A 25,803-nucleotide genomic window follows, 5' to 3' on the forward strand; every position below is an offset into this window, starting at 1 on the left:
TTAAAGGAACAGACTTTATTAATCTAGCTCTCAAACACCAGAGGCTAAAATTCAGCTGAATTCTAACAGTCTATTTACAGAGCGCTGTCTGCAGGCCAGGTGGGGCTGGGCAGGTTCTTCCCCAACCACCCGCCGAGTGCAGCTTCCAAACAGGCCTGCGCGACTTGCAACCCCCGGCGCACAGAGGACATTTATATACACACAGCCAAACCCCTGGAGACGGAACACCAGGCAGGATGGCCCCAGACCAACAGAGAGGCGGACACACAGACACACGCAGGGGTGGAGACTGCTGGGAACGCCTGGGGGCCTCAGTACTTCTTCAGGCCATAGGCCAGGCTGCTGGGGACCCTGGGGCCCAGGAGGGGCGGCGAGTTCCAGACGGCAGAGCTGGTGCGCTTGTGGTAGCGAGGCTTGCTCTTCTTGAAGATGTCCTCCAAGTCTAGCGGGAGGATGGTTCCAAAGAGCTCGAGCAGGTTTGGGGGGTGGTGGTACTGGTGGATGATGGCCTGGCTTAGCTGAGTGCCTGCAGGGGACACGGAGGGTCAAGTCACTGCCTTGGGGCTCCTCAGGAGCCTCCCCATCCCCTGACACCTTGTCTCCTTCCCCACCGCAGCCACATCAGCTCCTCTCTCAGAGCCCTCTTCCTCTCCCCATTTCCCTGAAAAGCCTTTTGTTTTTTTGATGTTTGTTTATTTTTGAGAGAGAGAGAGAGAGAGAGAGAGAGAGAGAACGCACGCAGGGGAAGGGCAGAGAGAGACAGGATAGAGGATCCAAAGCAGGCTCAGCGCGGACAGCAGCAAGCCTGATACGGGGCTGAAACTCACGAACTGTGAGATTATGACCTGAGACCAAGTTGGGCGCTTAACCGGCTGAGCCACCCAGGCGACCTCGTGAAAATGCTCTTATTGCCTGTTCCTCCTGCCACGTTCCAGCAGCTTAGCCTGAACACAGGTCCTCAAGTGCTCACCTGGGCCAGGCAACCACAACCCCACAACCACGAGGGAGGCAGCTCCTTTATTCTCCCCATTTCAGAAGGCGGGGCGGGGTGGGGGGGACTTGCCCAAAGGCACGTAGCTCGTGACTGGGGGAGCTGGGGTCTGGAGACCGTCCAGCTCCGAAACTTCATACGCTGCCATCCTTGACTGCTGGGGTTGGCTACTTCTCTCACCGGCCCCCGGGTCCCACGGCACAGGGTGCAGGCTGAGGGGATCCCTGGGCCGAGGCACACAGCCCTGGCGACAAGGCCTCAGGAGGACCCTGGAGGTCAGGATGTAGGACAGGTGCCCAGCACTGCTCTGCACCAGGCCTTACGAACGAGCACCAACTCTCTTCATCCTATATAACCCTTCTCAGCTGGGTCCTAGTAACACCCCCATTTCACAGATGAGAATGCAGGGAGTTTAGGGAAGCTGGTGACGGTCAACCACCACTAGGTGGCTCCGGCCATACTGACCCCTGCCTGCTGCTACCTCCCAAATGCCCAGATGTCAAAAGTTAAGGGGACTAAGATTCTGCCTAGCGTGGAGTTCAACTGAGGTGACACCAAAGTAAGCTGTCTTCTGCAGAGTGCTGCCCCCCAATGGGCCTCTGGGCCCTTCTGTCTGGGGAGTGAGTGGGCACCAAGCTGACCCCCAGCTCTGTAAACTCTATGAAGTGCCCACCGTATACGTACTGGCCCCGCTCCCTTGCACCCAGGTCTGTGGTGGCCTGCTCACACACACCCATGCTCCCGTTTAAATGCTGGGGCTTGTAAACTGGGGTCAAATCCTGCTCAAGTGGCCCTGCCTCAGGGCTTTCCTGACCTCCCCAGCTGCCGGAACCCCCAGCTCCAGCTCTCGGCGCACTGCCTAAAACCGGTGACCACTCTTGGTGGTATTCCTACTCCAAGCTGCTTATTTGGGTCCAACTCTCATCTGGCCCACTGGGTGAGGCTCCAAGGGGGTGCACAGAGTCTGAGCTGGAACACCCAGCCCCATGCCTGTCATCAGCCAGCCACAATTTAACACTTTTGTTGAGAACAGAGGCACCCAATACCGTAGTTCTGGTCCCCGGTTCAACCCACTGGCTACAGAGGGCCCACCCTTCCCTGGGTGCATCCCAAGGCCCAATACAAGCCCAATACAAGCTGGCAGCCCATGACAACAGCCTCCTGACACCCACAGCTGCCGACCCACCACCTCCAGGGTCCCAGACGTTGCAAGTGAGGAGCCAGGTCTCCCGGGGAATTCCGGGCCCTGCTTACCTCTGGCCCAAGTGGGGATGGGCTTCCGGGGATGGGCCTCGTCATCGGTGGAATCATCGCTATTCAGATCCATCCCGTAGTTATCCGGGTTGATCTTGGGGGGCGGCCTGTGCCCCTGCGGAGTCATCTGATAGGAGGTACAAGCTGGAGACTGGAGAAGATAAACATGGCTGTCAGCTCCTGTCCCCACACTCCCGAGCTGTCAGCACGGAGCCTGACGTGGGGCTCGAACTCACAAACCGTGAGATCATAACCCATGCCAAAGTCGCTTAAGTGACTGAGCCACTGAGGTGCCCCTCTTTTCTCTTAAATGTTTATTTACTTTTAAGAGAGAGAGACAGAGAGAAAGAGAGCACAAGCTGGGGGCAGAGAGAGAAGAAGACACACAATCCCAAGGAGGCTCCAGGCTCTGAGCTGTCAGCACAGAGCCCAACTCAGAGCATGAACTCACAAACCGTGAGACTGTAACCCAATCCGAAGTTGGACGCTTAACTGACTAGCCACCCAGGCGCCCCTGTATCTTCCTTTTTCAAGTTAAAGTATGTTGCAAACATTCCTCCAGGTCAGTGTTTCTCCTTCAAACGGCTCCAGGGTACTCCCCTGGGCACACCATGATTCGTACTTTAACCATCCGTTAGAGATGAACGTTCGGCTCCCTTCCAAGGTCTCAACGTCATAAACTACGTTGCCCTGAAAACTCTCCCGCATACGTTTTGTTAACAAGAGTTAAGCTGGCAGTAGGCTAAATGTTCACCAGTAAGAGCTTGTTAAAGAAATCCTGGTGTAAGTAATTGCCATCAACTGCACAGCCATCAAATATGAGATTTACAAGTGCTGGAACAGAGAGGTCTACAACTCACTAAATGAAAGGGAAAATAGGGAGAAAAAAAATAAAAATGCCAAATGGTATATGGTATAGACTAAATGTTGTGTGGGTACCCCCCACCCCCCAAATTCTTCTGTTAAATCCGACCCCGCAATGTGATGGTATTGGGAGGTGGAGCCTTGGGGAGGTGATTAGGTCACAAGGCTGGAGGCCCCATGAGTGAGATTAGTGCCCTTAGAACAGAGACCCCAGAGAGCCCCCTCTCCCCCTCTACCACAGGGGACACAGGAAGAAGACTGTCACCAAACACCGAATCTGCTGCTGCCTTGACCTTGGACTTCTGGCCTCCAGAACTGCTGTTTAAGCCAGCCAGTCTGTAGCAATGTGTGACGGCAGCCTGAACAGACTAAGACAGTACGTGTAGACAGTGCCCATTTAAAACTGGGCATGTGTGTGTACGTGCGTGTGTGTAGGTTTATATGGGTAAACATACAGAAAGATCTACACCAGATTAGAGTTTTCCTCTAAGGGTACCTTTCCTTTTCTTTACACTCCTTAAAAAAGTTTAGTTTCTTCTTCTTCTTCTTTTTTTTTTTTTTTTTTACAACAAATTCTACTTTTACAGCAAGGAAATACACCTATCGAAAAGGGTAAAACCACTTGGGCCAACCGTATCCTTCCTTTCGCATGGTCCTCATCTGTATCTGTGGCTCCAACCAGCGGGGAGTGAATAACCAGAGCTGGAGGGGCCCTCTCCACTTGGCTGCCTGGCCTCACCTGCACGTCCACGGTCACATTCAGGCCTTTACTGGCCGCCGCGGCCTCCCTGGCTTTCCTCTGCTGCTCCTCCAGCAGCCGCTCCTCGGCCAGGCGTTGCTGCTCTTCCTGGGGCCCCAGGGGCGGCCGGATATTAGAGATGGTGCATGTGTGAGCCCCTCACACCCCCCCCCCCCAACCCCACACGGCTGGGCAGGCAAGGCTGCTCCCGGACCGGGAGCCACCAGGCTGGCCCGGAGCTCGCCGCAGACCCCGCAGGAGCCCCAGGCCCGCTCCCCTTCACCTTTTTCTTCTTCTCCTCCAGCTCCCTCTCCCGCCGCAGGGCCTTCTCCTTCTCCTGCAGCTCCCTGAGGACCAAGCAAGAGCCCGTCAGCCCAGGGAGCCGCCTCCTGGCCCAGAGCCCAAAAAGAAAAGGGCCTGTCCTTTTGCGAACCCCCAAGTGGAGGAGGGAGCTGCCTCCTGGCGACGGCTACGTGTGCCCCTTCCACGTGCTCACAGGAAGGCGGGTGTGTGACGACAGGGTGCCGCCTCGGCCAGCTGGGCAGCGGGCCCCTCACCTCTCGGCCTGGAGCCGCTCCTGCTCCTTCCTGCGTTCGTGCTCCTGCTGCTCCGCCAGCCTCTTGGCCTCGGCCGCCCTGCGCAGCCGCTCCTGCTCCTCCTCCCTCTTCTTCTGCAGCAGCTCCTGGTGCCGCCGCTCTTCCTCATCCTGTGAACGGAGTGCCAGGTCAGGGCCCTTGAGGCCAGCCCTGGGCTGGCGAAGCCAGGGAGGAGGTCTGGGAAGGAGGGAAGAGAGGCCACAGGGCCTGCTCCCTCCCAGAAGCGACGCCCGCCCCCCCCCCCCCTCCCCGAGCCAGGCTCCCCAAGAATCGCCATGAAAAGGCATCTCGTGAAAATCACCTTTTTTTTTTTTAAGCTCATTTATTTATTTTGAGAGAGACGGAGTCAGCACGGGCAGGGGAGGGGGGTGGACAGACATGGGGACAGAAAGAATCCCAAGCAGGCTCTGCACTGTCAGCATAGAGCCCGACGCAGGGCTCAAACCCATGAAACCGTGAGATCATGACCTGAGCCGGAATCAAGAGTTGGACGCCCAACCCACTGAACCACCTGGGCGCCCCATGAAAGAAAACTGCTTTATACGCAGCTGCAAAGCCAGTAGTCAAGGGTAGAGACTGGCGCCAGACTTCACCAGCCGGTGTGACACCGGGCAAGTGGCTTCAGCTCTCTGGCCTCAGTTTCCTCATTGATAAAACAGGAACAACAGTAACGACTACACCTCATGAAGTTACCGAGTTCGTACACAGGACATAGAACGGTGTCTGACACACAGAAAACACCAAGTAAATTTTGGTTATTAGTATTATAATCCCCTAATGACACATCTGTGTTCCCTATCGTCCTGAGATAGACAACTCCCAGGGAGAGGTAGGTCCCTACTCTCACAGGCAAAACATTCAACCCTCACACCGACCCTGTCAGGTAGACGCTAAGGTTCCCCGAGGGAATCAAAGCCCAGAAAGGTCAAGGAACCGGCCCCGGGTCACCCGGCTGGGAAGTGGCAGAGCTGAGACTGAAGGTCTGGCTCTGGAGTCCATCCACTTGACCCTTGAACTGCCACCTGCAGGAGGCAGGTCGCCATACACGTCCCCAGGGTATTTGTGGAAACTCCTCAGGACTTAAAGCAACAAGAGCCGCCACAACCAACCCAACAAAGTGGGGCGTGTCTGGCGACCCTCGGGGGCCTTCTGCGTCCTTGATATGCGAGCCCCTCTGCCCATGAACCTGTTGTAGCCGCCTGAGCCTCCGCGCCTCTTCCTCCTGCTTGCGGCGCGCCTCCACCTCCTCCATCTTCTTGGCTGCTGCCTTCTTCTTGGCTTTCTCTTCCGCCAGCCGCTCCTCCTTAACCTACAGGGCCCATCCACATGTGCCCATTAGAGCACCCTCCTCACTCAGCCCTGCAGCGCGGGGCCCGGAACTGCACCCCCTGCGAACCGGGCCTGTTCCCCACAGCCCGGGGAGGAGGGGGGGAGAGGGGAAGGGGAGGGGACACCCAGAAACCACAGCCACCGAGTGGGACCTGCTTGGGGCCCGCCAGGGTGCAGCCCACCCCGAAACCTGGCCGCCCACCAGCCTGAGGCGCGCACCTTCTCGGTCTTCTCGTCGATCTGAGCAAACTTCTGCTCTATCTGCTTCTTCTTCTCCTCCTTCATCTGCTCCACCCGCTCCCTGGCCTGCAGTACCTTGCGGAGGCGCTCCTCCCGCTTCCTGCGGACACAGGGCGGTCGTACCCGGGGGGCGGGGCCAGGGCCCGGGGGGCGGGGCCAGGAGCTGGACCACTTACAGCTTCACCTCCTCCAGCCGCCGCCGCTTGTCCTCCTCCACCTTCTGCCTGCGGAGCTGCTCCGCCTCCTCCTTCCTCCGCAGGTTCTCCAGGCGCTGCCGCTCCTTCTCCTGAGGCGGGCGGGGCGGGGGGTGAGCGAGGCCCACAGGCCCCAGCCAGCCTGTTACAGAGGCAGAGTCACCCCCAAAACATGCCTTCCTTCCCAACCAGACGGTGGCCTGGGGCTTCGGTCATTCTGGTGGGCAGCCTCCCAAGCACCCTTGACTGAGCCCTGCCAAGTCGCAGCGGCACAAAAATCAGGGTTCGAAATTGGACAGATGCTCTGATTATAACTATATTAAAATGTACTTGAGAAGAGAAGGAAGATTGACATCATAGAGGGACAGACAGCTGTAAAAGTTGTGGTTAACATCTATAAAGGGGTGCTGGGTACATAAGCGTTAATTTATTATTTCTATGCGTTGTAACTTTTATACTTCGTGTACACACACTTTTATGTTTCCCAATATATGGAAAAAAAATATGGCCAAATGCTAACATAGATTACTATAGGCTGGTGAGATATGTTAAGGATGGTATATTTTCTCAGGGTCCCTGGGTGGCTCAGCCGGGTAAGCCTCCCACTTTGGCTCAGGTCCTGACCTCGCAGTCTATGAGTTCGAGCCCCGTATCAGGCTTTGTGCTGACAGCTCAGAGCCTGGAGCTTGCTTTGGATTCTGTGTTTCCCTCTCTGTCTGTCCCTCCCCCGCTCATGGTCTATCTCTCTCAAAAATAAACAAACATTAAATACAAAAGGATGGTATATTTTCCTTCATTTTCCAAACTTCCTGTGATACAGGCACCTAACGATTCTAACAACAGCTTCTTAAAAGTACTAGTTGGTTGTTTAGCAGATCAGTGCTGGAACCCTACCCCTCTGCATGCCCAGAAAGCCCCACGGGCACGGCAGCCAGAGGGCACAGGCAGGGGCTCCAAGCTTTTCTTGGCTAAGGACAAGACTGGTACTTTCGCCCTGATGGCCAGGGTATGAGGTGGGGGCTGGGACCTGGGCCAGAGCCCCCCCCCCCCCATCACCCTCACCTGGCTCCCATCAGACTCTCATCTCTGTGCTCTGCCACCCAGAGCACCCATATCTGTGCTCTGCTCTGTCCCTCTCCCTGCACTAGTGACTGTCCATTTCTCCTTGGCCTCTGACCTTGACTGCAGATTTCCCACCTAGAAGTCTGGCCCCAAGGGAATACAACCCTAAAGATGGAGAGAAGGGCTCCTCTGGTTGCGAGGAAGACACACCTGCTTCTGCCACTGGAGGTGGCCATAAAACTGGACTACATGGAACAGCTGTGTGAGGCCGATGTGAGCAGGCGGAGGGGAAGACCAGGCTGCGAAGCATCACTGGGCCAGCAGAAATTTACCATTGTTTTCCCCACTAGCCTAAACTCAATGAAGTCTGAAACCCCAAAGGGATCTGAGGGGTACAGACAGACAGAACTCTGGGAGAGGCCCTTTAAATCTCACTTAAGGAGTGGGAAGGGGGAGTCTCATGCTCAGAGTATGCAAAAACCCCAATTTTTGTGTGTTCTTTTCTTCTTCCTCTCGTGCCCCAGGCCACAAACAACCCTGTGGCAATGGGACAGCAACAGTTACAAGAACTTACAGAGGCAAAACTCTGGGGGAGGGGGAGCTTCCTCTCCACACTACGGAGCTGTGATCCCCAAAGGTGATGAATGCTGTTGCTTTTTTCTGTCTCCCTACCAGGTGACCCCAGAGACGGTCGTGGAAACACGCAGTAGAGCAGGGTGACAGAAGCCCCAGCTTCCTGGCTGGAGGACGGAGAGCGGGAGCCCCCCGAGAAGTGAAATGTACTAGATGCGTGGAGAAAATGACACCCTGTGGTTGTTTGTGAGCTCCCAGGCTCAGCCCCAAGCTGCAGATGCATGGATCTGACCATCTAACTATTATACCAAAAACTCTGAGAATGAAACTCACAGACCACCTGCCAGATCCCATCCTGACCACTGACCAGCACACCCAGGGCAGATCCAAGAGTACCACAAAGGCTTTGAAATCGGGACACTGGAACCATGTCCCACAGAAGGAGGGGTGGGACCTGCAGCCTGAACCAAACCAGGTGGGTCGCTGTTAGAGCAAGATACCAACATTCTCTCTCTCTCTGACAACATGCGGCCTCATAACGCAATATGCAAAATGGCCAGGATATAATCCAAAACCGCTCAGCACACAAAGAACTAGGAAAATCTCAACTCCCAGGTGAAGACGATCAGCAGCCACCAACATCAAGGTGACAGATTGTTAGACGTATCTGACAAAGACATCAAAGCCACTATTATAGAAATACTTCAACAGTAATACATTCTTCAGACAATTGGTGAAACAGAAAATCTCACTGCAAGCCACTTCAGCGGTCGCTATCACTACCTGGGAGGCCGTTTTGTGCCTCCTGCTCTGAAAAAGAAGTACCAGCTGAACTTGCCACCCTACCCTGACACTGAGTGCATCTACCATCGGCAGTGAGGGAAGACGGGCGGGCGTCCTTCCCAATAAAGACTTAGCGCCCCCTCCCAGCGCCATGGGGTCCTGGGAGCTGTTCTGGCAATAAAGGTTACTGGGTGGCAGGAGCTGGAGAGAAAAACAAAAAAAACAGAAAATCTCAGCAAGAAGATCTAGAAAAAAGCAAAATGGAAATTTCAGAACTCAGAAGACAATAACAGAAATAAGAAATTCAGTGCATGGGTCCAAGGGCAGAATGGAAAAGACAGACAGATGTCAGTAAACGTACAGATCGATCAATAAAATGTATCTGATCCCAACAGAGAGAAAAAGCTATGGAAGAGAAATGAACAGAGCCCAAAGGACTGTGATGACACAGAATGATCCACCACCGGCGTGGGTGTCATCGTCACCCATGATAGAGGGGAAAGAAAGCAACAATGAAACAGAATTTCTTAGAAATAATGGCTGAAAACGCTCCAAGTTTGGCAGAAGGTATAACTTGACTGGTCACCCAACCAGCAGGGGGCCGACTTCCACCCACTGCTCTGCGGTGGGGAAAGCACTTTGCCTTCTCTTTCTGCCCCAAGTGCCCACCAGACTCCTGCTTCCAATTGGGCTCAGCAAAATGTGTTTTACCCCCGACGTTTGGGTGCTAAAATTTCCCAGCACAGGTCAGAGAAATGATCCTGCGCATTGGAAATTTTGTAGAAGCAAGATTTGTTCATGTCATAGAATCCAAGTTCACCCTCTGCCCCAACCCTCCAAGGTGGGCTGGGTTGACGCTGCTCCCCAGAGGCCACCCTCGAGGCCAAGGCGGTGGATGAGAAAACCAAAAGCTTATTTGGTCCCTTCGGCCTCCAGGGGCCTCGATCGAGCAGTCTCTCTACCAATCACTAAAAACCACCTCCTACTGAGCCCTGTGCTAGGTGCTTGATGGACATGACTCTGGTTCACTCGTTTCTATGAACGGACCTCTGATCTCATTTTGTACCCAAGGAAACTCAGCCAAAAGTTAGGAAACTAGTCCAAGGTCTCAAGGTCCCTGCGATCTACTTAGGCCCCTGTCTCCTAACTAAGAACTGTCCCACTGCCACCAGATGCCCTGTGCAGGGATCTGGGTTCCCCAAAGCAGGAAAAGGCAGCTGCCTGGACCTCTTGGTCATCCCCATAAAGCCGGCCAGGCTCCCATCAGTCTGTGTGCGACATGGGAGTTCTCTGTAGGAAGAGCAAGTCGGAGTCCAGTTCACTGCTGTGGGCCCAGGTGCCTAGCAGGGGCCTAGCACACAAGTAGGTGTGTAAGGCCACACAGCCTGCTTGCTCGCATATTGGAAGGCATGCCAGTGCCTCGTTCACACAGAGGGGACCAGCCTCCTTGCAGCACAGGCAAGTTCAAGGCCTACGTGTCTAGCGGCTGAGAAGCCCCTTGACCCGCCAAGCCCCAGGCCCTCGGCTAGAGGCAGAAGCCCTCCTAATAGGAGGCCCTTCAAAGCGCCAGTGGGAACAGAGGAACGCAGGGGCTGCGGCCTTGTAACCTGGGAGACCCCAGGGAGCCAAGACTGCAGGCTGAGCAGATCCCAGCCGTGTGGGGCTCCCTCCTCAGGGCCTGTGGCCTGGCTCAGCTCTGAGGTATCTGAGAAGAGAACAGCTTCTGTGGCCTTCTCTCCAGAGGCTGCTGGTGGTAGTTCTACCGCTACCCCACAGGACCCAGCCTACAACCATGGTCTCCCCCGCCCCCCCCCCCCCCCCCCCCCCCCCCGCTGCTCTGCGCCTCAAGGCAGTAGCTCAGGTCTGTGACCCAATAAACCTCAGTGGCTCTGGGGACCAGAGACCACCTGTCTGTTCTCTTCGCAGCCCCAGACCCTGAGGGGAAACCCGGGGCCGGGGAGGGAGGTGCTGTGGGGAAATCCAAGCTGTGGCCCCGGTAAACAGCAGCAGGCCGCACCCCCTCTGCCTCCTCTTGCTTCAGGGAGGCTCTGAGATCGAGACTCGGCCTCCTGGGGGCAGAGACAAGGGCAGAGAGGACCGGCCCCGCAGAGGGAGGGCAGCCAGAATGGCTGCGCGCCTCCAGGCAGCCACCCCCTTTACCGCTCCCGCTCCACCTTTGGTGTTAGTGCTTCTACAGGTGCAGGTGGGTTTGCAGGAACAGGGCTACGGCAGGTAAGTGCTAGGGGGAGCTAAGTTACAAGGACAGGAGAAGGCTTTACTTACAACGAAGCTGCACTGTGGAGGAGAGGAGACAAGGAAAAAGCCAGGAGTTAATGCCAGGCTTGGGGACGTCCGGAAAGCAGGCCACCCTCTTGGCTACGCCAGAGTCTGCGTGGGGCCTGTGCCCTCTCATCGGCAGCCCCCACCCCCTCCCGTCTCACCAGCCCTCATCCTCAGCGAGCACAGCGTCCATGGGTGTCCCTCGCCTTAACTACTCAAGCCTCCAGAGGGGGGGTGGGGAGTGTGGGGGGTGTGGGGATGGACGGTCACGGCCATGGCCGGCCACACCATTTCTACTAGCAGCTCAGGGCTCAAGACCCAGGAGTCACGCTGAGCCGGCTGAGCCTCTGAGCTGCACTGCAGAGCCCAAGAAGCCAGAACAGTCCTCAAACGTTGAGGCAGCCCAAGGCCGTAGAGGCTGGAGCTGGCCCTTGACCGGTGCCAGGTCCCAGCTGCCTTGGCCCAGATCCACACCACTCCCAGCGGCCTAGGGGACAGACCGGAGCCCTCAGCCATGCTGCCCGGCTCTAGCAAAGCACGGCCAGGGGTCCGGGCTCCCTCACCTTAGGGTCCACGCGCAGGGGAGTGTTGCGCTTAATGAAGGATTTCATGACACTGCTGCGGGGGGCCGAGGTCGGAGTCATGAGCATCTGGTTCCTCTGCACGGTGTGCAGGAAGGTCCGGAGGGGCCGCACCACCTGTGGAGGAGGTAAGGGTGCAGGGTGAGGACTCCTGGGCATGGCGGGGGCCCCAAGGGGGGGGGGGGGGCAGAGGCCCACTCACCTTGCTGGCCGGGCAGGGTGGGGAAGGGGTCTTGCTCCTGGGGGGCTGCAGCTCCTCGTCCTCCAGCTGCGGCTCCTCGTCCAGCTCACTCACGGCCTGCTTGTAGCTGCGCTTCCTCCTGCCGCAGCAGGGTGGAAGCAGCGTCACGGGGCCGACCCCGGTACCCTCCCCAGGGCCCTGGCCACACCCCATAAAAGGTCACCCTGCGAAGAGAACTGGGCCCAGCTCATAGGGCACCAGACTGAGAGGCGCTGCAGAGGTGGGGCCTTCCTGACCAAGTGACCAGTCCTAGGTCACTCGGCCAGGAGGATGCAGAGGGTGGGGCCTGGGATCTGGTCACCCACTCCCAGGCCCGCTTTGTCTCATAGCGGCGAGCCACCTCCAGCACTAGGCCCCGCCCCTGACCACAGTCCCACCTCCCCACCCCACCACCGAACAAGGACCTGAGGTTCATCCCCCTCTGGGCCCCTCAGAAGAGTCGCCTATACGCCCCTACCCAGATGCAAACCTGACACTCTGGGGTGGCTCCTTGGGGCCATCTGCTTGGTCAGTCTTGGGCTCTGTGAAGAGAGCAATTTTGGTGAGGCCGCAGGAACAGCTCGGAGGGGTCGGGGGAAAGCGTCCTCCAGCGGCAGCCATGGCGGGGGCAAGGCTCTCTTCCCGGCAGCTCCCAGGGTGGCCAGCGGCAGAAGCCATCAGCCTTAGCACCGACCGGCCTTGAGAAATCTGTGGAAGTCCGGAGCCCAGCATACGATCCCCAGCCCGTGGACCCCTCACCCCCATGCCTGGCCTCTGGGATGAGAACAGGAGGACAATCCCACTGAGGTGGCCCCACCGTGTCCCGCCCCACCTCTAACACTGACAGCTAGGAGGTACCTTTCAGGAGCAGAAGCCCGGAAAACTGTAGACTCTAACAGACCTCTCAACAGGCTTCAAAATCCCACCCCTCCAGGCCTATGAGCTGAGGCTGCCATGACAGGAGGAGGGCAGGGCTTCCTGTACAGGGTCCACACATGGGGCATGGGGTCAGTCTGTTTTGCTTCACTGCTCGGGGGAAGCACTAGTTCGCCCCTAGCCATTTAACCTTGCAGGGACCTGGCAGCTCGCCCGTGGGCTACGGCGCTGGAGTGGCCCTTGTCGCTGACTCCATCCTAAAGCTGGGGAAGCTGTGGACCAAGACCTCACGGCCACAGTGCTCTTCCCACTGAGGAGACGTGAGCCAGACGCTAGGCCACCCCTGGCGGCCTGGGAGTGCCAGAGCCCGTAGCTCTCCTGCTCTCTTCACACCGGGGACCCACGAAGGTGAGAAGTGAGCCAGCGGCAGAGACATCACACGAGGCCAGGTGTTCACACCCCAGCACAGACCTCCTCCCCCTGCCCCCCCGGGGAGGGGTCCAAGTCTGCGACCTGGCGCATTCAGTCACTACCCCAGTTCAAGCGCCCCACCCTCACCTCACCCGACTTCACACACCAACCGGCCTTGGCCACTCACGTGGCACTCGGAGACAGCTCCAACCAAAAGGTGGACAATGAAACCTGCAGACCCAAAGATCCACGCCCCCCCCCCCCCCCCCCCGGGTCTCGCTTACCTCTGGCTGGAGAGCCCAGGAAAGGGGCCTCCCTCTCCCCCAAAAGAAAGTCAGGTCAAGGCCACCAAGGCCAGCACGACCCTGAGTATCTGCACACGGCAGGAAGACTCACCTTGCCGCCCTTTGGAGGGCGTCTCCTGGCCACCAACCACAGGCTGCGAGCCAGGTGTGCTAATGGCGATCTTGGTGGCACTGCGGGGCCACAGGGTACTCCTGTCTTGCTTGGGGCCCTGGGGGAAGCGGGGGAGGGGAGGAACCGAGGCTTTGGGGTCTGCACCTGGGCCTCAGGGGCCCTTGAGCCCTCCCCTCCCTGGCCTGCTCGCCTTACCTCTGGCTCAGCCGCCTGTGCAGGCTCGGCCTCCTCGCTGGGCCGCTTCTGCTCAGGGCTGAAAGCAGAGCAAGAGGTATGTGGGACCCGCCCAGCCAGCCTGAGTCCTCCTCACAGGAGCACCTCCCCACCCGTCAGACGCCCTGGTCTGGGTCACAAACCCACAGCGCCACCCGGGACAAGAGGACAGCAGCCAGAGCCAGGGGCTCCCTGGAGCGTCTGCGGCCTGGGCAGACAAGGGAGGTCAGCTTCTGAATTCGGTGGCACTCACCCCATCAGGGCTTGGTTTGGCATGCCGGCCGTTTGCCGGCTCCACCCCGACCCCTCGCGCCCCCATGGGTCACTGTCTCTGGTCCCTTGTGAGGTCTGCTCTCCATTCGCGGGAGGGCCAGCAAAGCTAGCGTGCCTACCCGGTTTCCCTGTCTCCCTACCTCAAGCACTGACCCTCTGCCCCAAAGCAGGGGCAAGAGGACCCTAGTTTTAGTGATGGCAAGATGTGGCCTCAAGGAAAAGCGGTGCTGGGGTGTGACTGGGGTACAGGCAGCACACGCGGCCGCCCTGCCGCCCCCTTTCCACCACAATAGGCATGACGTGGCTCCTCAAGTTCGCAGCAGGCCTCTGGATTGGACTCCCATGGAGCCCACGCCCTAGGGTAAGGCTTGGAAGAGTCAAGGCCAGGCCAGAGCTGACACCTGTGTCGTTTGCTGCCTGGTTAGAATGGGGGGAGGGGTGGCCGCAGGACCAGGCAGTCCCCACAAGGAGGGGACGCTGGGGCATGGGAAATGCTTCCACTCCTGGGACTCACCTAGACAGGAATCCATGTGCCCTGCCCAGCCCTGGAAAGGTTCCCCAGACCCTGGAACTGAACTCACCCAACTTTCTGGGGCACCTCAATATTCAGGAGCCTCTCCAGGTAACTGTGACCTGAGGGGAAAACAAAGGAATGAATGATGCCTCAGAAACTGGCCAGGTGTCACTGCTAGTGGTGCCGGGAGCCATGTGCTGGTTGGAGCTTGGCCACTCTTCATCTACAGCCAGACCTCTCCTCCCCAGAGACCACCCTTCCCTTCACCGGGTACAGAGACCCTGCCTGCCTGAGCAAATTCCCTCTGCTCCTAGCATCCTCGATAGAGCTGCTGGCTTTATGTCTCCTATTCCCTAGCTGGCAACCTGGGCCCATCTGAGAGCACACCTTGGCTCCTTCACCGGGCCGGGAATACCTTGGGAAGAGAAACCATGTCTGCCTCCAGGTCCCCAACATCCAGCATGGGGTCCAACACAAAGCAGCTTATTCATTCAACAATTATTCTTTGAGGGCCTGCTATGTACCAGGCCCTGAGGCCCTGGGGACCCAACAGTGAGAAAGACCAACAGAGCCACTATGTAGCCTACATAACCATCCAATAATCCTGTAAAAGACACGTGGTATGTGTGATGACAGAAAAGAGCAGAAGATTTTGAAAGGCTACGGGGAGCCGAACTGGTCTAGAGGCTGGGACGTGAAGGAAAAGACGGTCACAGACAAAGGGGGAAGAGTTGAGAGAGAGAGAAGGACATCCAGGCCAATTGTCCCCAAAGGCTATTTTCAGACTCCTGAGAGTCAAGTGCCCAATCAGGGGATCGATGAGGTCTTAACTATTTCCACCCCAACACGAAAACGTAATTTTCCCCTCTGTGCTGTGCTTTGCCCTGAGAGCGCAAAAGCAATGAAGCTGTGCTAGGTGAGAGTCTGAGCACCAAACAGGTTGTGAAACCAGACGACCCCACGCTCGGCACAGAAAAGTCCAAATTCACTTAAGAATGTCCTTGATGAAAGAGTAAAAACCATGAATTTTATTAAATCTAAACTTAAGTACCCTCTGTGTGGTAGAGTGGAGAGTATGTGCAGCGCCCTCTGCTATAAACTCCTGTCTCTGGAAAGCGCTCATGTTTGAATTCCCAGCTCAACTAGCCGTTTTTTTCATGGAACGATTTTTAATTGAAAAGGCAACCGACAAACCATAGTTATTCAATCTTGGATATTTGGTAGACATTTTCTTTAAAAATGAACAAAGTTAGTGGTCACCTAAAAACAACGAATAAGGGGGGCCTGGGGAGCTCAGTCAGTTAAGCATCCGGCTTCAGCTCAGGTCATGATCTCACGGTTTGGGGGTTTGAGTCCCGCATTGGGCTCTCTGCTGACAGCGTGGAGCCCACTTCAGACCCTCTGTCGTCCTCTCTCTCTCTGTCCCTCTCGCACTCACTTTCTCTCTCAAAAATAAACATTTAAAAAAAAAAATTTTTTTTAACGTTTATTTATTTTTGAGACAGAGAGAGACACAGTGTGAACAGGGGAGGGGCAGAGAGAGAGGGAGACACAGAATCTGAAACAGGCTCCAGGCTCTGAGCTGTCAGCACAGAGCCTGACGTGGGGCTCGAACTCACAGACCGTGAGATCATGACCTGAGCCGAAGTCGGACGCTTAATCGACTGAGCCACCCAGGCGCCCCAAAAATAAACATTTTTTAAAAAGAACCATGAATATCTGCTATCAATAATTAAAAAATGATTTCCCGCCCCAAAATAGAATTTCGAAAACTATGTATACATGGCCAGAAGCTTCGTAGCTTCCCAATACCTACAGACTTTTCTGATGAGATGGGAAAACAAATGTGCTCCTTTTAAAAAAATAGATGATGAAGGGTGTCGACATTAGGCAGATGTGCATAACTCAGTGAGACAGCATTTTCCAAACGATCAAGGCATGAAGCTACAAAACTGCACGTGGAGAAAAGTTGCACTCAAAGTGCAAGAGGGGTGCCTGGGTGGCTCAGTAGGTTAAGCCTCCGCCTCTTGATTTCCACTCAGGTCGTGATCTCGCAGTTCGTGAGTTTAAGCCTCACATCGGGCTCTGCACTAACAGCACGGAGCCTGCTTGGGATTCTCTCTCTCCCCCTCTTTCTGCCCCTCCCCCTGCTTTCTCTCTCTCTCTTCCAGAAATAAATAAGTAAACATGGAAAAACTAAAAAAAAGAAAAGTGCAAGACGGTCCGAGGTGGGACCAATGACAGTTTCTGATTCCACCCTGCAACGAGCCTTTAAGAAGCTACCACTGGTGGTGTTGAGCATGCACGAATTATCTGGGAAAAAAAAAACAAAGCACGAATATGCACAATTATCCAAAAAGACGTTTACAGTACTCCTTTCTTTTCCAACTGCGTATCTGTGTGAGGCCAAGTTTTCTTCATATGCTTTAGCCAAAACAACACAACACAACACGGGGAGTGCAGAATCTGCTGTCTTCCTTCAAGCCATACGTTAAAAACATCCGCGAGACGTGGAAGAGTGGCAGCCTCCTTACTACAGTTTTGTTTTGGAAAAGAAGTATTTTTGTCATAATCAAAACAAAACAAAACAAAACAAAAAAACTAGGGACGCCTGGGTGGCCCCGTCGGCTAAGCGTCCAACTTCGGCTCAGGTCATGATCTCATGGTCCGTGGGTTCGAGCCCCGCGGCGGGCTCTGTGCTGACAGCTCGGGGCCTGGAGCCTGCTTCGGATTCTGGGTCTCCCCCTCTCTCTGCCCCTCCCCTGCTTGTGCTCTGTCTCTATCTCTCAAAAATAAATAATAAACATTAAAAGTTTTTAAAAAATCTAACGTTGATAGATAATAGGTGTGTTGTTTTTTTTATATCAGAGTATTAAATAATACTTTTAACCTTTTTTTTGGAATGTTTATTTATTTTTGAGAGAGAGAGACAGACAGACAGTGCGATTAGTCGGTTAGACTGAGCCACCCAGGCGCCCCAATACTCTTAATCTTTAATATCAAAATATTACTAGAGAAAATAAAATTAGATAATACTGAAATTTTTTATTAGTATTTTTTTAGGGGCGTCTGGGTGGCTCAGTTGGTTAAGCGTCCAACATCGGCTTAGGTCATGATCTCATGGTTTGTGAGTTTGAACCCCTGTCAGGCTCTGTGCTGACGGCTCAGAGCCTGGAGCCTGCTTCGGATTCTGTGTCTCCCTCTCTCTCTGAGCCTCCCCCGCTCACTCTCTGTCTCTCAAAAATAAATTAAAAACACATTAAAAAATTGTTTTAAATATTTTTTTAAAGTAGGCTCCTCGCTCAGGGCAGAGCCCAACACAAGGCTTGAACTCACGACCTTGAGATCGAGACCTGAGCCGAGATCAAGTGACGGATGCTTAACAAACTGAGCCGCCCGGGCGCCCCTCCGTTTTAATTTCTAATACAGTGAACTATCAGTGTCTAGAACCCTCACAATCAAGAGCTCTTTGGGGTCTTCAATAATTTTCAAGACTGGGAGCAGGTGCTGAGACAGAAGGTTGAGAGCTGCTGGTCTAGGCAGAAGGCCATGAGGCAGGAAGGGGGGCGGGGGGAGTTTGCGAGGTGAGGCTGAGAGGCAGCTGGGGTGAGGCCGGCTGGGGCCCAAGGGTCTAAGGGAAGGAGGGAAGATGAACAAGGGGCTGGAGCAGCAAACCACGAGGCCCAAAGGGAACAGCAGCAGGACCCTGCTTCCGGGGGTAGGGGGAAGCCAGGCCTGAGCCGACGGGAGGGGGCAGTTTGGGTCCAGGCCTACAATCAAGGGAGGTGCCTGCTCCCACTGGCGGGGGGCCAATAGCCAGAAAGGCTCCCCTCACGGCCCACCCCAGCTCCGTGCTGGCCGCTGAGGGAGCAGAGGGATGAAGAGAGGCCCGTGTGACCACACAACTATTCCACTGGAATGTCAAGTGCCATCTGCGTGCCATTCGGGCCTCGGGCCCAGGGTGGGGGCAAGGGAGATGGCGTGAGGCCTGGCAGAGGGCCAGATGGGCTGCTCCCCAATGCAGAGGTGGCCGGGGAACCCCAAAGAGGCGCCCCTCCTGAACAGCAGGACCCTCCAAAAACCCTGAAGCGGCTTCCGTCTAGCCGCTTCCGGGCCCACCTGTCCTCCCACCGCGGCACCATTTCTCTGCCCAGTGGCTCCCACCGGCCAACATGCGCCAGGCCAGGAGTGCGGGGGCATCAGCGCCCCTTCCCGGCAGCCCCTCGCCGCAGTGCTCCACACCGACTTCCGGAGGTTCCCCCACAGCGCCAGGCCTTCCAGGTCTCGCTTGCCCACAACCCTGCTGCAGGCATTTCCTGCTCCTCCAAAATGAACAAGTTGCACTCAAATCCTGACATCGAGGCTGCTTCTGGGGGAACCCAAACTAAGACCCCGCTTCCGAGTTTGCCCGGCCAGCCAAGCCCTCGGAACCTGGGCGTCAGGAAGGCCTCCGGGAAGCCTCTCTCCCCCACGGTTAAACACCCTGTGGCTCAATTCAGTTCAGGGGCAGCCTGGCCACAACCAGACTGAGCTTCGGGAACACAGGCTTCTTGGGTTATACCTTTTAAGAATGACTGAGCCTGTACCACATCCAAGCATTAAGATGGGCTCTCTACCCATATTCAAGGCAGGTGTTATCACCATTTAACAGATGGGAAAAACAAGGTCCAGAGAAAGGTGTGCCCAAGGTCACGGAGGCTGTGTGTGACTCCAGGGCTTAATCGCCATGTTTTACTGTCCCCCCCACCCCCCCGCCCCCGCAGTTTCCCTCTTCCTTCCACCTCAAGGTGGATGAACCCTGGCCTGGGAGTGAGACAGACTTGTCTAGAGTCTCTCCCCCGCCCTCCTTCCGGAGCTCCAGGCTGACCTGCTCCGTCACACTCTCCAAGGATCAGATTCAGGCCTGAGGTAACCACCAAGGCAAGTCAGAAATATCTCAGCCATGATGAGCATCCAAAAATGGCCCGTGTGCCAGATGCCCGGACTGCATGTCCTCAAGCCCCATGACCCAGAGCAAGCCCTTCCCCAGGTGGGGATGAAATCTGGTGAGGGGAGGTGTCCTTACCCACTGGACCAAGCCCCACTCCAGGGTTCCCCACAAGGCCTCCTCGGCAAGCAGCCGGCCACCCCGGAAAGGATGAATCGTGGGGCTCAAGCCCCGGTTTCCCAATGTTACAAATTCAGTGGCCACTGTAAGCTTCAGCTTCCTCCTGTGTCAAGTGGGGAAATGCTAACAGGCTAACAGTGTTTCGCAAGGGCCAAATGAGAACCTAGTGTTTTATAAATCTTGGAAGTGCCAGGCAGATGTTGCCTACTGTTCTAATATCCACTAACTTAAAACCTGGACCTTCTTCTCCAACAGCCCCACTGCCTCACTGTCCTCTGGCTGGACCCTGGAGACAGCCTCCTCCCTGGTCTCCCTGCCTCCTTCTCTCCCTTCCTTTTGGCCATTTTCCCCACGGTGCCAGGGACCTTTCAACGACCATCAAGGGGCCACATCCTCTGCATCAATGGGGTCAAGCCCAAGCCCCTTGTACGGCACATGAGCCCAAGAGACCCTATCTCTTGCCATTTCATTCCTCTGGGTCTTCGCACAAGCTGTTCCCTCGGCCAGGGATACCTTTCCCCACAATTTTTCCACCTGCCGAAAGCCCAGCCATCCTTCCTCGAAAGCCTCCCGGCTCAGACCCCACCTCCTCCACACAGCCAGCCCTGACTCTTAGAGCTGCCTATCCTCCTCCGTGGCTCCTCGCACCTGCTCCCACCGCAACCACGGTCCCCTGAGCTGGGACCAGAGGATGACAAAAATGGCTCACGTAACAGCTGAGGCCCACACAAAGAATTTTCTGTAACCTGCTCAAGGTCACAGGGCAGGTGAATTGCTGAGCTGGCACTAAATCCAGTTCTCTGTCCCTAAAGGAGCCTGCTGCCATGACAATCTACATCTCTTCCCCGCAATATCCCCAGCACAGCAGTTTGCTATCAGGAGGCCACAAACGCGGCCAATGTCCATGAGCCTCTGCAGGAAGAAAGCCAGACACGCTGGCCCTGGGTCAAAGGCCTCGGTTTGAGCCTCAGCACAGCCATTAACCACACTGTGGCCAATCTCCCTAGACCTCGGTTTCCTAATTTGTTTTCCAGATTTGCGCTGTCCAATACGATAGCCACTAGTTTAAATCTAAACTCAATAAAATGTAATAACTCTAAAAAATTCAGTTCCTCCATCACGCGAGCCACATTTGGGGGCTCAACAGCCACACGCAGCTAGCGGTGGTTTTGAGATGGGGCAGCATAGATATGGCACATTTACCCCATCGCAAAAAGTTCTAGGGACAGCTCCTTGCTAGATGGTTCCCCAGAGCCACTCCAGCTAAGCCAGGCACCAAGGACCATTCACCACACCCCTACCTCCTGTTGGGCCCCCAGACTCACAGATGATACGGGCGGAGGCAGCTGGCTCTTCAGTGGCTTTCTTGCCAATCCTTCTGCTTGACCTGCGGACTGGCTTCTCCTGTTTGGCCACCAGGGAGTACTTCTGGGCCAGCGAGACCTGGCGGCCCGGGGAGGACGGGGCAATCAGGCTGCGCCGCACGGATTGCGGGTCTATGTGGGCGCCCGTGGGCGTGGAGCAGTTATCGGGCAGGATGGGAGCCAGCACCCGCTCCTGCCACGGCGAGGCCGGAGAGCCCGCCAAATCCTGCGGGCCCGGGGAGGCCTGCGCAATCCTGAGCTTGGAGGCGGACCGGCTGGCTCCGCCCCCTCGGCCCTTGGGGTCCTGGGGTGTAGCCATCAGAGAGCTCACGGTGACAGACGCCAGTCTCCCAGCCTCCGGCTTCTGGGGTGTTGATTCCTCACCGGATATCAAGATGCTGTGGGAGGCGGGAGCCGTGGCTACAAGAGACGGAGTCGGGGAAGGAGCCCGGGCAGACTTGAGCCGGCCCAGGTGCAGCTCGGCACTCTGGCGCTCGCTGACGCCGATCTCCACCACAGGCACCAGCGGGCCCTGGGCCAGGCTATTTTCAGGCTCTTTGGCCAGCACTGTGGGAGACTCGGGGGTGGGCGAAGGAGCAGCCAATGCTACGGTGGCTGCCGCCGCCGCCGCGGCCGCAGCCCGGGTCACCCGCCGCAGGACGGAGCCGTTCTCCCCGACCACCGTGGCCAGCTTCTCCACCTTGTCCTTGCTGCGGAGGTGCCGGGAGCTCAGCTGGCTGCTCCGGGTCCTTCTGCGGGACAACCTGCTGGAGGCAGCAGAGCAGAGGCTGAGACAACCCAACGGGGCAAGGGGTACCCCCCGAAAGTCGAGCAGGGGGCACCAGTCTCCCCAGGAGCCACTAGCTTACATGGAGTAGGAACCGGAGGGCTTGGAGGCAGAAGACCAGCCGAGACCCGTGGCCGCTCCTCTCTTAGCCTGAGCCTCCTCGCCTATAAACTGGGATATTACCAGACCTCACAGAACTGCTGGGAAGACTAAAGTCATTACAAACTTCCCGCTGATTGAGGTCACACTGTGCCAAGCATCTCATTGGAGGCTCTACTCCACAAGGTGGCCCTGAGAGGCAGGGACCATCCTCCTCACCTTAGAGATGAGGAAACTAAGGCTTAGAGGTAGATAATGAACCCGAGGACACCCAGCTGTGCAGAGGCAGAGCTAGAATGCGTACCCTGGACCACCTGACCCCAAGACCCAGCCTCTTTCCCCCAGTACACCGCAGCCCACGGCCATTTCCATGGACGTTATCAAGTGCAGCAACAGGCAGAGCCCCTGGTCCATACCTCTGGCTGCTTTGACCCACGCGGAAGGATGGATTCTCTTTCTTCTCCCACCTCTGAAAAATCCTTCCCAACTCCAAGGCCCAAGCACACATACGTGAACATGCACACACACACACACACACACACACACACACACACACACACACTCTGGACTCCACGGTCCTGGGTCACACTTTGTTTCCTTGGGGCATTTCACCCCTCAGCACGGCCCACAGGGTACCCACTGCTACTCCCGCCGGCCTCTGCTCCCAGTTAACCCCTGCGGATCTAAGTCTCCTGACGGGCTCCAAGCCTCCAGACCCAACAGGCCTAGTTGACCCTCCTCCCACCTTTTCCGGATGGGGTCTCTGTTCTCATCCTGAATGTAAGAAACCCGTCTCTTCTTCCGTCGGTTCTTCTGAGAAGGTGTTTTGGGCATCAGCTCGGGCTCCTTGCTGAATTCACTGTTTGGTACGAGGCGAGTGATGTTCATGGCTGCCCGGGAACCGCCAGCCCACTTCCCCAACCCAGCCTGGCCCCGGCCCTTTCCTGGCAGTGACAAGTCAAGCTCGGATGACCAGCACCAAGGTCTCCTAGGCCACGTGGAAGCCCCGTGCCAGGCCTGCAGGGCTTCCTCCCGGAGACGCAGAGGGGAGCAAGGCTACCAGGCTACCAGGCAAGGTAGCCACCGCAGCGCCACCCCAAGGGCCAGCCCAGCACCTCTCCTTCCCCTTCCCATCACGTGAGGGCGGCCCCCAGCACCAGGCACTCTGGGGGAAAGCCCGGCAGCCTGTCTGTCTTGCAAGTCAGGTGGGGAAGCAGGCTGCTGTGTCCCCACCGCGCCCCCTGCCAGCTCGGCCCTGCCTTTACCTGGTGAACATGCGTTGGGCCTCCTCCTCAATCTCTTCGAGCCACACCAAGTCCTTATTGTCCACGTTGCAGATAAACTCCATGAGCTTCTGGTCACACAGCTCCAGCAGGTGAATGGGCCCCGGGGCTGTGGACCCCATGGTGGCTCTGTCTGGTGAAAGCAGACAAGAGGCACAAGGGCTCAGGGCTGGGGGCTGGAACCTGGCGCAGGGGAAGGGCCTGCCGGGCCGCAGCGCCCATCGCCGACGACCACAACCACCCAGTACCTGAATCAGAGCCCCTTCCTGCCCACAGCCCCTCCCCTCCACCCAGAGATGCAGAATTCCAAACGCCAACCCACCGGCAGTCAGTTTTGCAAAAAAGAAAATGCTCGTCGCCCACCCACAGCACACTGCCCCCAGAAGTCCACACTTCCCAGCCAATTCTGGTAGCAACAGTCCTTACAAGTGGCCTTTTCGGGGGCTTAAAATGACAAGACATGGCCACCTGCTCTCCTGGATCAGGGAGAAACTGCAGCCGGCACAGGACCCCTCTCTACCTGCCCAAACACAGGCCTGTGGGTTCTCCTCTTACTACCTGTGGGGGGTGGGCAAAGGCCAGACACAGCCACCCTGAGCTACACACAAGCTGACCCCTGGCATCAGGCCAAAGAACATGGGTTCCAACTGCTCCTTCAAGAGGCCAGTGAACACAGGGTTCTGCATTCCAAAGGAGTTGGTAAGAAAGCAGGGGTCTAGAGACACGCTCGTCTCCTAAGGGTCCCCACAACCCTCTCCCTTGAGCTGAAAGGTCTTAGAAATGGATGAGAGAGCAGAGGGAAGTAGATAAGCAATGTCTTATTTTTAAGACAATACAAAATCTACAAACCCAACATCCTCCTTTTTTTCTTTTTTTTTTTTTTTAACGTTTATGTATTCTTGAGAGAGAGACAAGAGTGTGAGCCAGGGAGAGGCAGAGAGAGAGAGGGAGACATAGAATCCAAAGCAGGCTCCAAGGCTCTGAGCTGTCAGCACAGAGCCTGACGACGCTCGGGCTCAATACTCATAGACAGTGAGATCATGACCCAAGCCAAAGTCGGACGCTTAACCAACTGAGCCACCCAGGGGCCCCAAAACCAATGTCCTCTTAAAAAACAAAAACACAGGGGCGCCTGGGTGGCTCAGTTGGTCGGGAGGCCGACTACAGCTCAGGTCATGATCTCGCGGTCTGTGAGTTCGAGCCCCGCATCGGGCTCTGTGCCGACAGCTCAGAGCCTGGAGCCTGCTTCGGATTCTGTGTCTCCCTCTCTCTCTGCCCCTTCCCTGCTTGCTCTCTGTCTCTGTGTCTCTCAAAAATAATAAACATTAAAAAAATAAAATAAAAAACAAAAAAACCCCAAACCAGCAACTCATGCATCCTCCTTAAGGCTGTTGTTATAAAATCATCATTGAAGCCCCCACCCCACCCCCAGAGGAAGAAGTATTCATTACAGTCACAGCAGGGGCTCAGTAAATATCCCCACAGGGGAATGAATATGTGTCATCAGCCATAATAACAGATTGCATATCTTATGCCCTGGCAGTGACCCACCACCCTGGCCTACACCCTGAAAATCAAGAACCAGGCTGACAGAGCTCACAGCCTCTCACCTAAGAGGGAAGCTCCTGGAAGGAGGAGCTAAGTCACTGATCCCTTGCCACCTTATAGAGCTTAATACCAGGTCCTGTGGCAGCTTCACAAGACTTCTGGAGGCCTGATTTCCAGGGCACACTAGCCTTTGTTCCTCAAGCCAACGTCTGCCCTGTATCTGGAAGCTTCTGTCTCCTAATTGCACAGCTTACTCAGCACCTGGATCTCAGCAACTCACCATCCCATCCGTCAATTTCAATTCTGTGCATCACACTTGGGGGACTGTGTATCTCTTTGCTTACAAAGCCTGTCTCTGCCCACTAAACATTTGCTCCCTGAGGGCAAACCCTGGTCTGTTTTGCTTGCAACTGAAAGCCCAGAGCCTGGCACAGTGACTGGCATGAGAGGAATACTTGTTAAATGAAATCAATTCCATCTGTCAACTCTACACCTAGAAATAAACATCCTACAGGTACTTCTCCCAGGCATACACACAAGGACACCAAAAGAGTTCATTCTATACACGTTAGGGCACGCCATACACAGGTTAGATGCCAGGGACAGCGCTAACTGGGGCAGGGCCAGTTGGGCAGGGCGGCAGAAGCTTTGGTGGACGGAGACAGCTCTGAAGCCAGCCAATCACGGGCATGGCCTCTCCGCTGCCATCGCCGCCCCCCCCCTCCCCCCCCCCCTCCGCCCCCCGCCCCCGCCGCTCTGTCCCGGAGCTCAGCCCTGGCAAAGTGCGGGACCCCAGAGGGAGGCCAGGAAAGAGAAAATTGTTTTAAGGAAGCCAAAACCCAGACAAAGGTTCACTAAAGAGCTACAACAAGCAACAACTGCCATCTTTCTTTCCTTTAAGTATTTGTTCAAAACAGCAAAGTTGATGAGAGCTTCTTTTGCAAAGTGCAAAAAAGTGTTTGGGCTTCTTCCATGGGGAAGTTTGTCCTTAGAGACCTCAGCTTGGCTATTTGAAAAGGGTCACTGGGCCACCTGGGTCAGTCTGTTGAGCGACCCACTTCGGCTCAGATCATGGTTTCATGGTTTGTGAGTTCGAGCCCCACATCAGGCTCTGTGCTGTCAGTGCCGAGCCTGCTTCAGATCCTCTGTCTCCCCCCGCCCCTCCCCTGCTCATGTGCACGGGCAGCTCTCTCTCTCAAAAATAA

General features: G+C 56.1%; 1 protein-coding gene across 6 annotated transcripts in view; it reads right to left on the minus strand.

Annotated features, from left to right (window-relative positions):
- Positions 1 to 25,803, minus strand: part of INCENP (inner centromere protein) — a 26,992-nt gene continuing 1,189 nt past the window's right edge. Inside the window, exons 1-18 of one of the 6 annotated variants that reach the window (XM_086677177.1) lie at positions 23,609 to 23,726; positions 23,033 to 23,183; positions 22,513 to 22,626; positions 20,819 to 21,648; positions 14,478 to 14,529; positions 13,606 to 13,663; positions 13,390 to 13,507; positions 12,197 to 12,248; positions 11,689 to 11,806; positions 11,469 to 11,603; positions 6,190 to 6,299; positions 5,993 to 6,113; positions 5,631 to 5,753; positions 4,406 to 4,554; positions 4,132 to 4,195; positions 3,849 to 3,956; positions 2,246 to 2,396; positions 1 to 526 (exon numbers count right to left, since the gene is read on the minus strand). In XM_086677177.1, coding sequence (XP_086533303.1) covers positions 312 to 526; positions 2,246 to 2,396; positions 3,849 to 3,956; positions 4,132 to 4,195; positions 4,406 to 4,554; positions 5,631 to 5,753; positions 5,993 to 6,113; positions 6,190 to 6,299; positions 11,469 to 11,603; positions 11,689 to 11,806; positions 12,197 to 12,248; positions 13,390 to 13,507; positions 13,606 to 13,663; positions 14,478 to 14,529; positions 20,819 to 21,648; positions 22,513 to 22,626; positions 23,033 to 23,172 — 2,658 coding nt within the window. In that variant the 5' untranslated portion in view covers positions 23,173 to 23,183; positions 23,609 to 23,726 and the 3' untranslated portion in view covers positions 1 to 311. Of the gene's footprint in view, positions 527 to 2,245; positions 2,397 to 3,848; positions 3,957 to 4,131; positions 4,196 to 4,405; positions 4,555 to 5,630; positions 5,754 to 5,992; positions 6,114 to 6,189; positions 6,300 to 11,468; positions 11,604 to 11,688; positions 11,807 to 12,196; positions 12,249 to 13,389; positions 13,508 to 13,605; positions 13,664 to 14,477; positions 14,530 to 20,818; positions 21,649 to 22,512; positions 22,627 to 23,032; positions 23,184 to 23,608; positions 23,727 to 25,803 lie in introns of those variants that run through there. The other 5 variants (XM_086677181.1, XM_086677178.1, XM_086677180.1 and 2 more) reach the window with 5 other exon arrangements.

The sequence above is a fragment of the Puma concolor genome, chromosome D1 (assembly GCF_028749965.1).
Source record: "Puma concolor isolate L17-30 chromosome D1, mPumCon1.1.hap2, whole genome shotgun sequence".
NCBI lineage: Eukaryota > Metazoa > Chordata > Mammalia > Carnivora > Felidae > Puma > Puma concolor.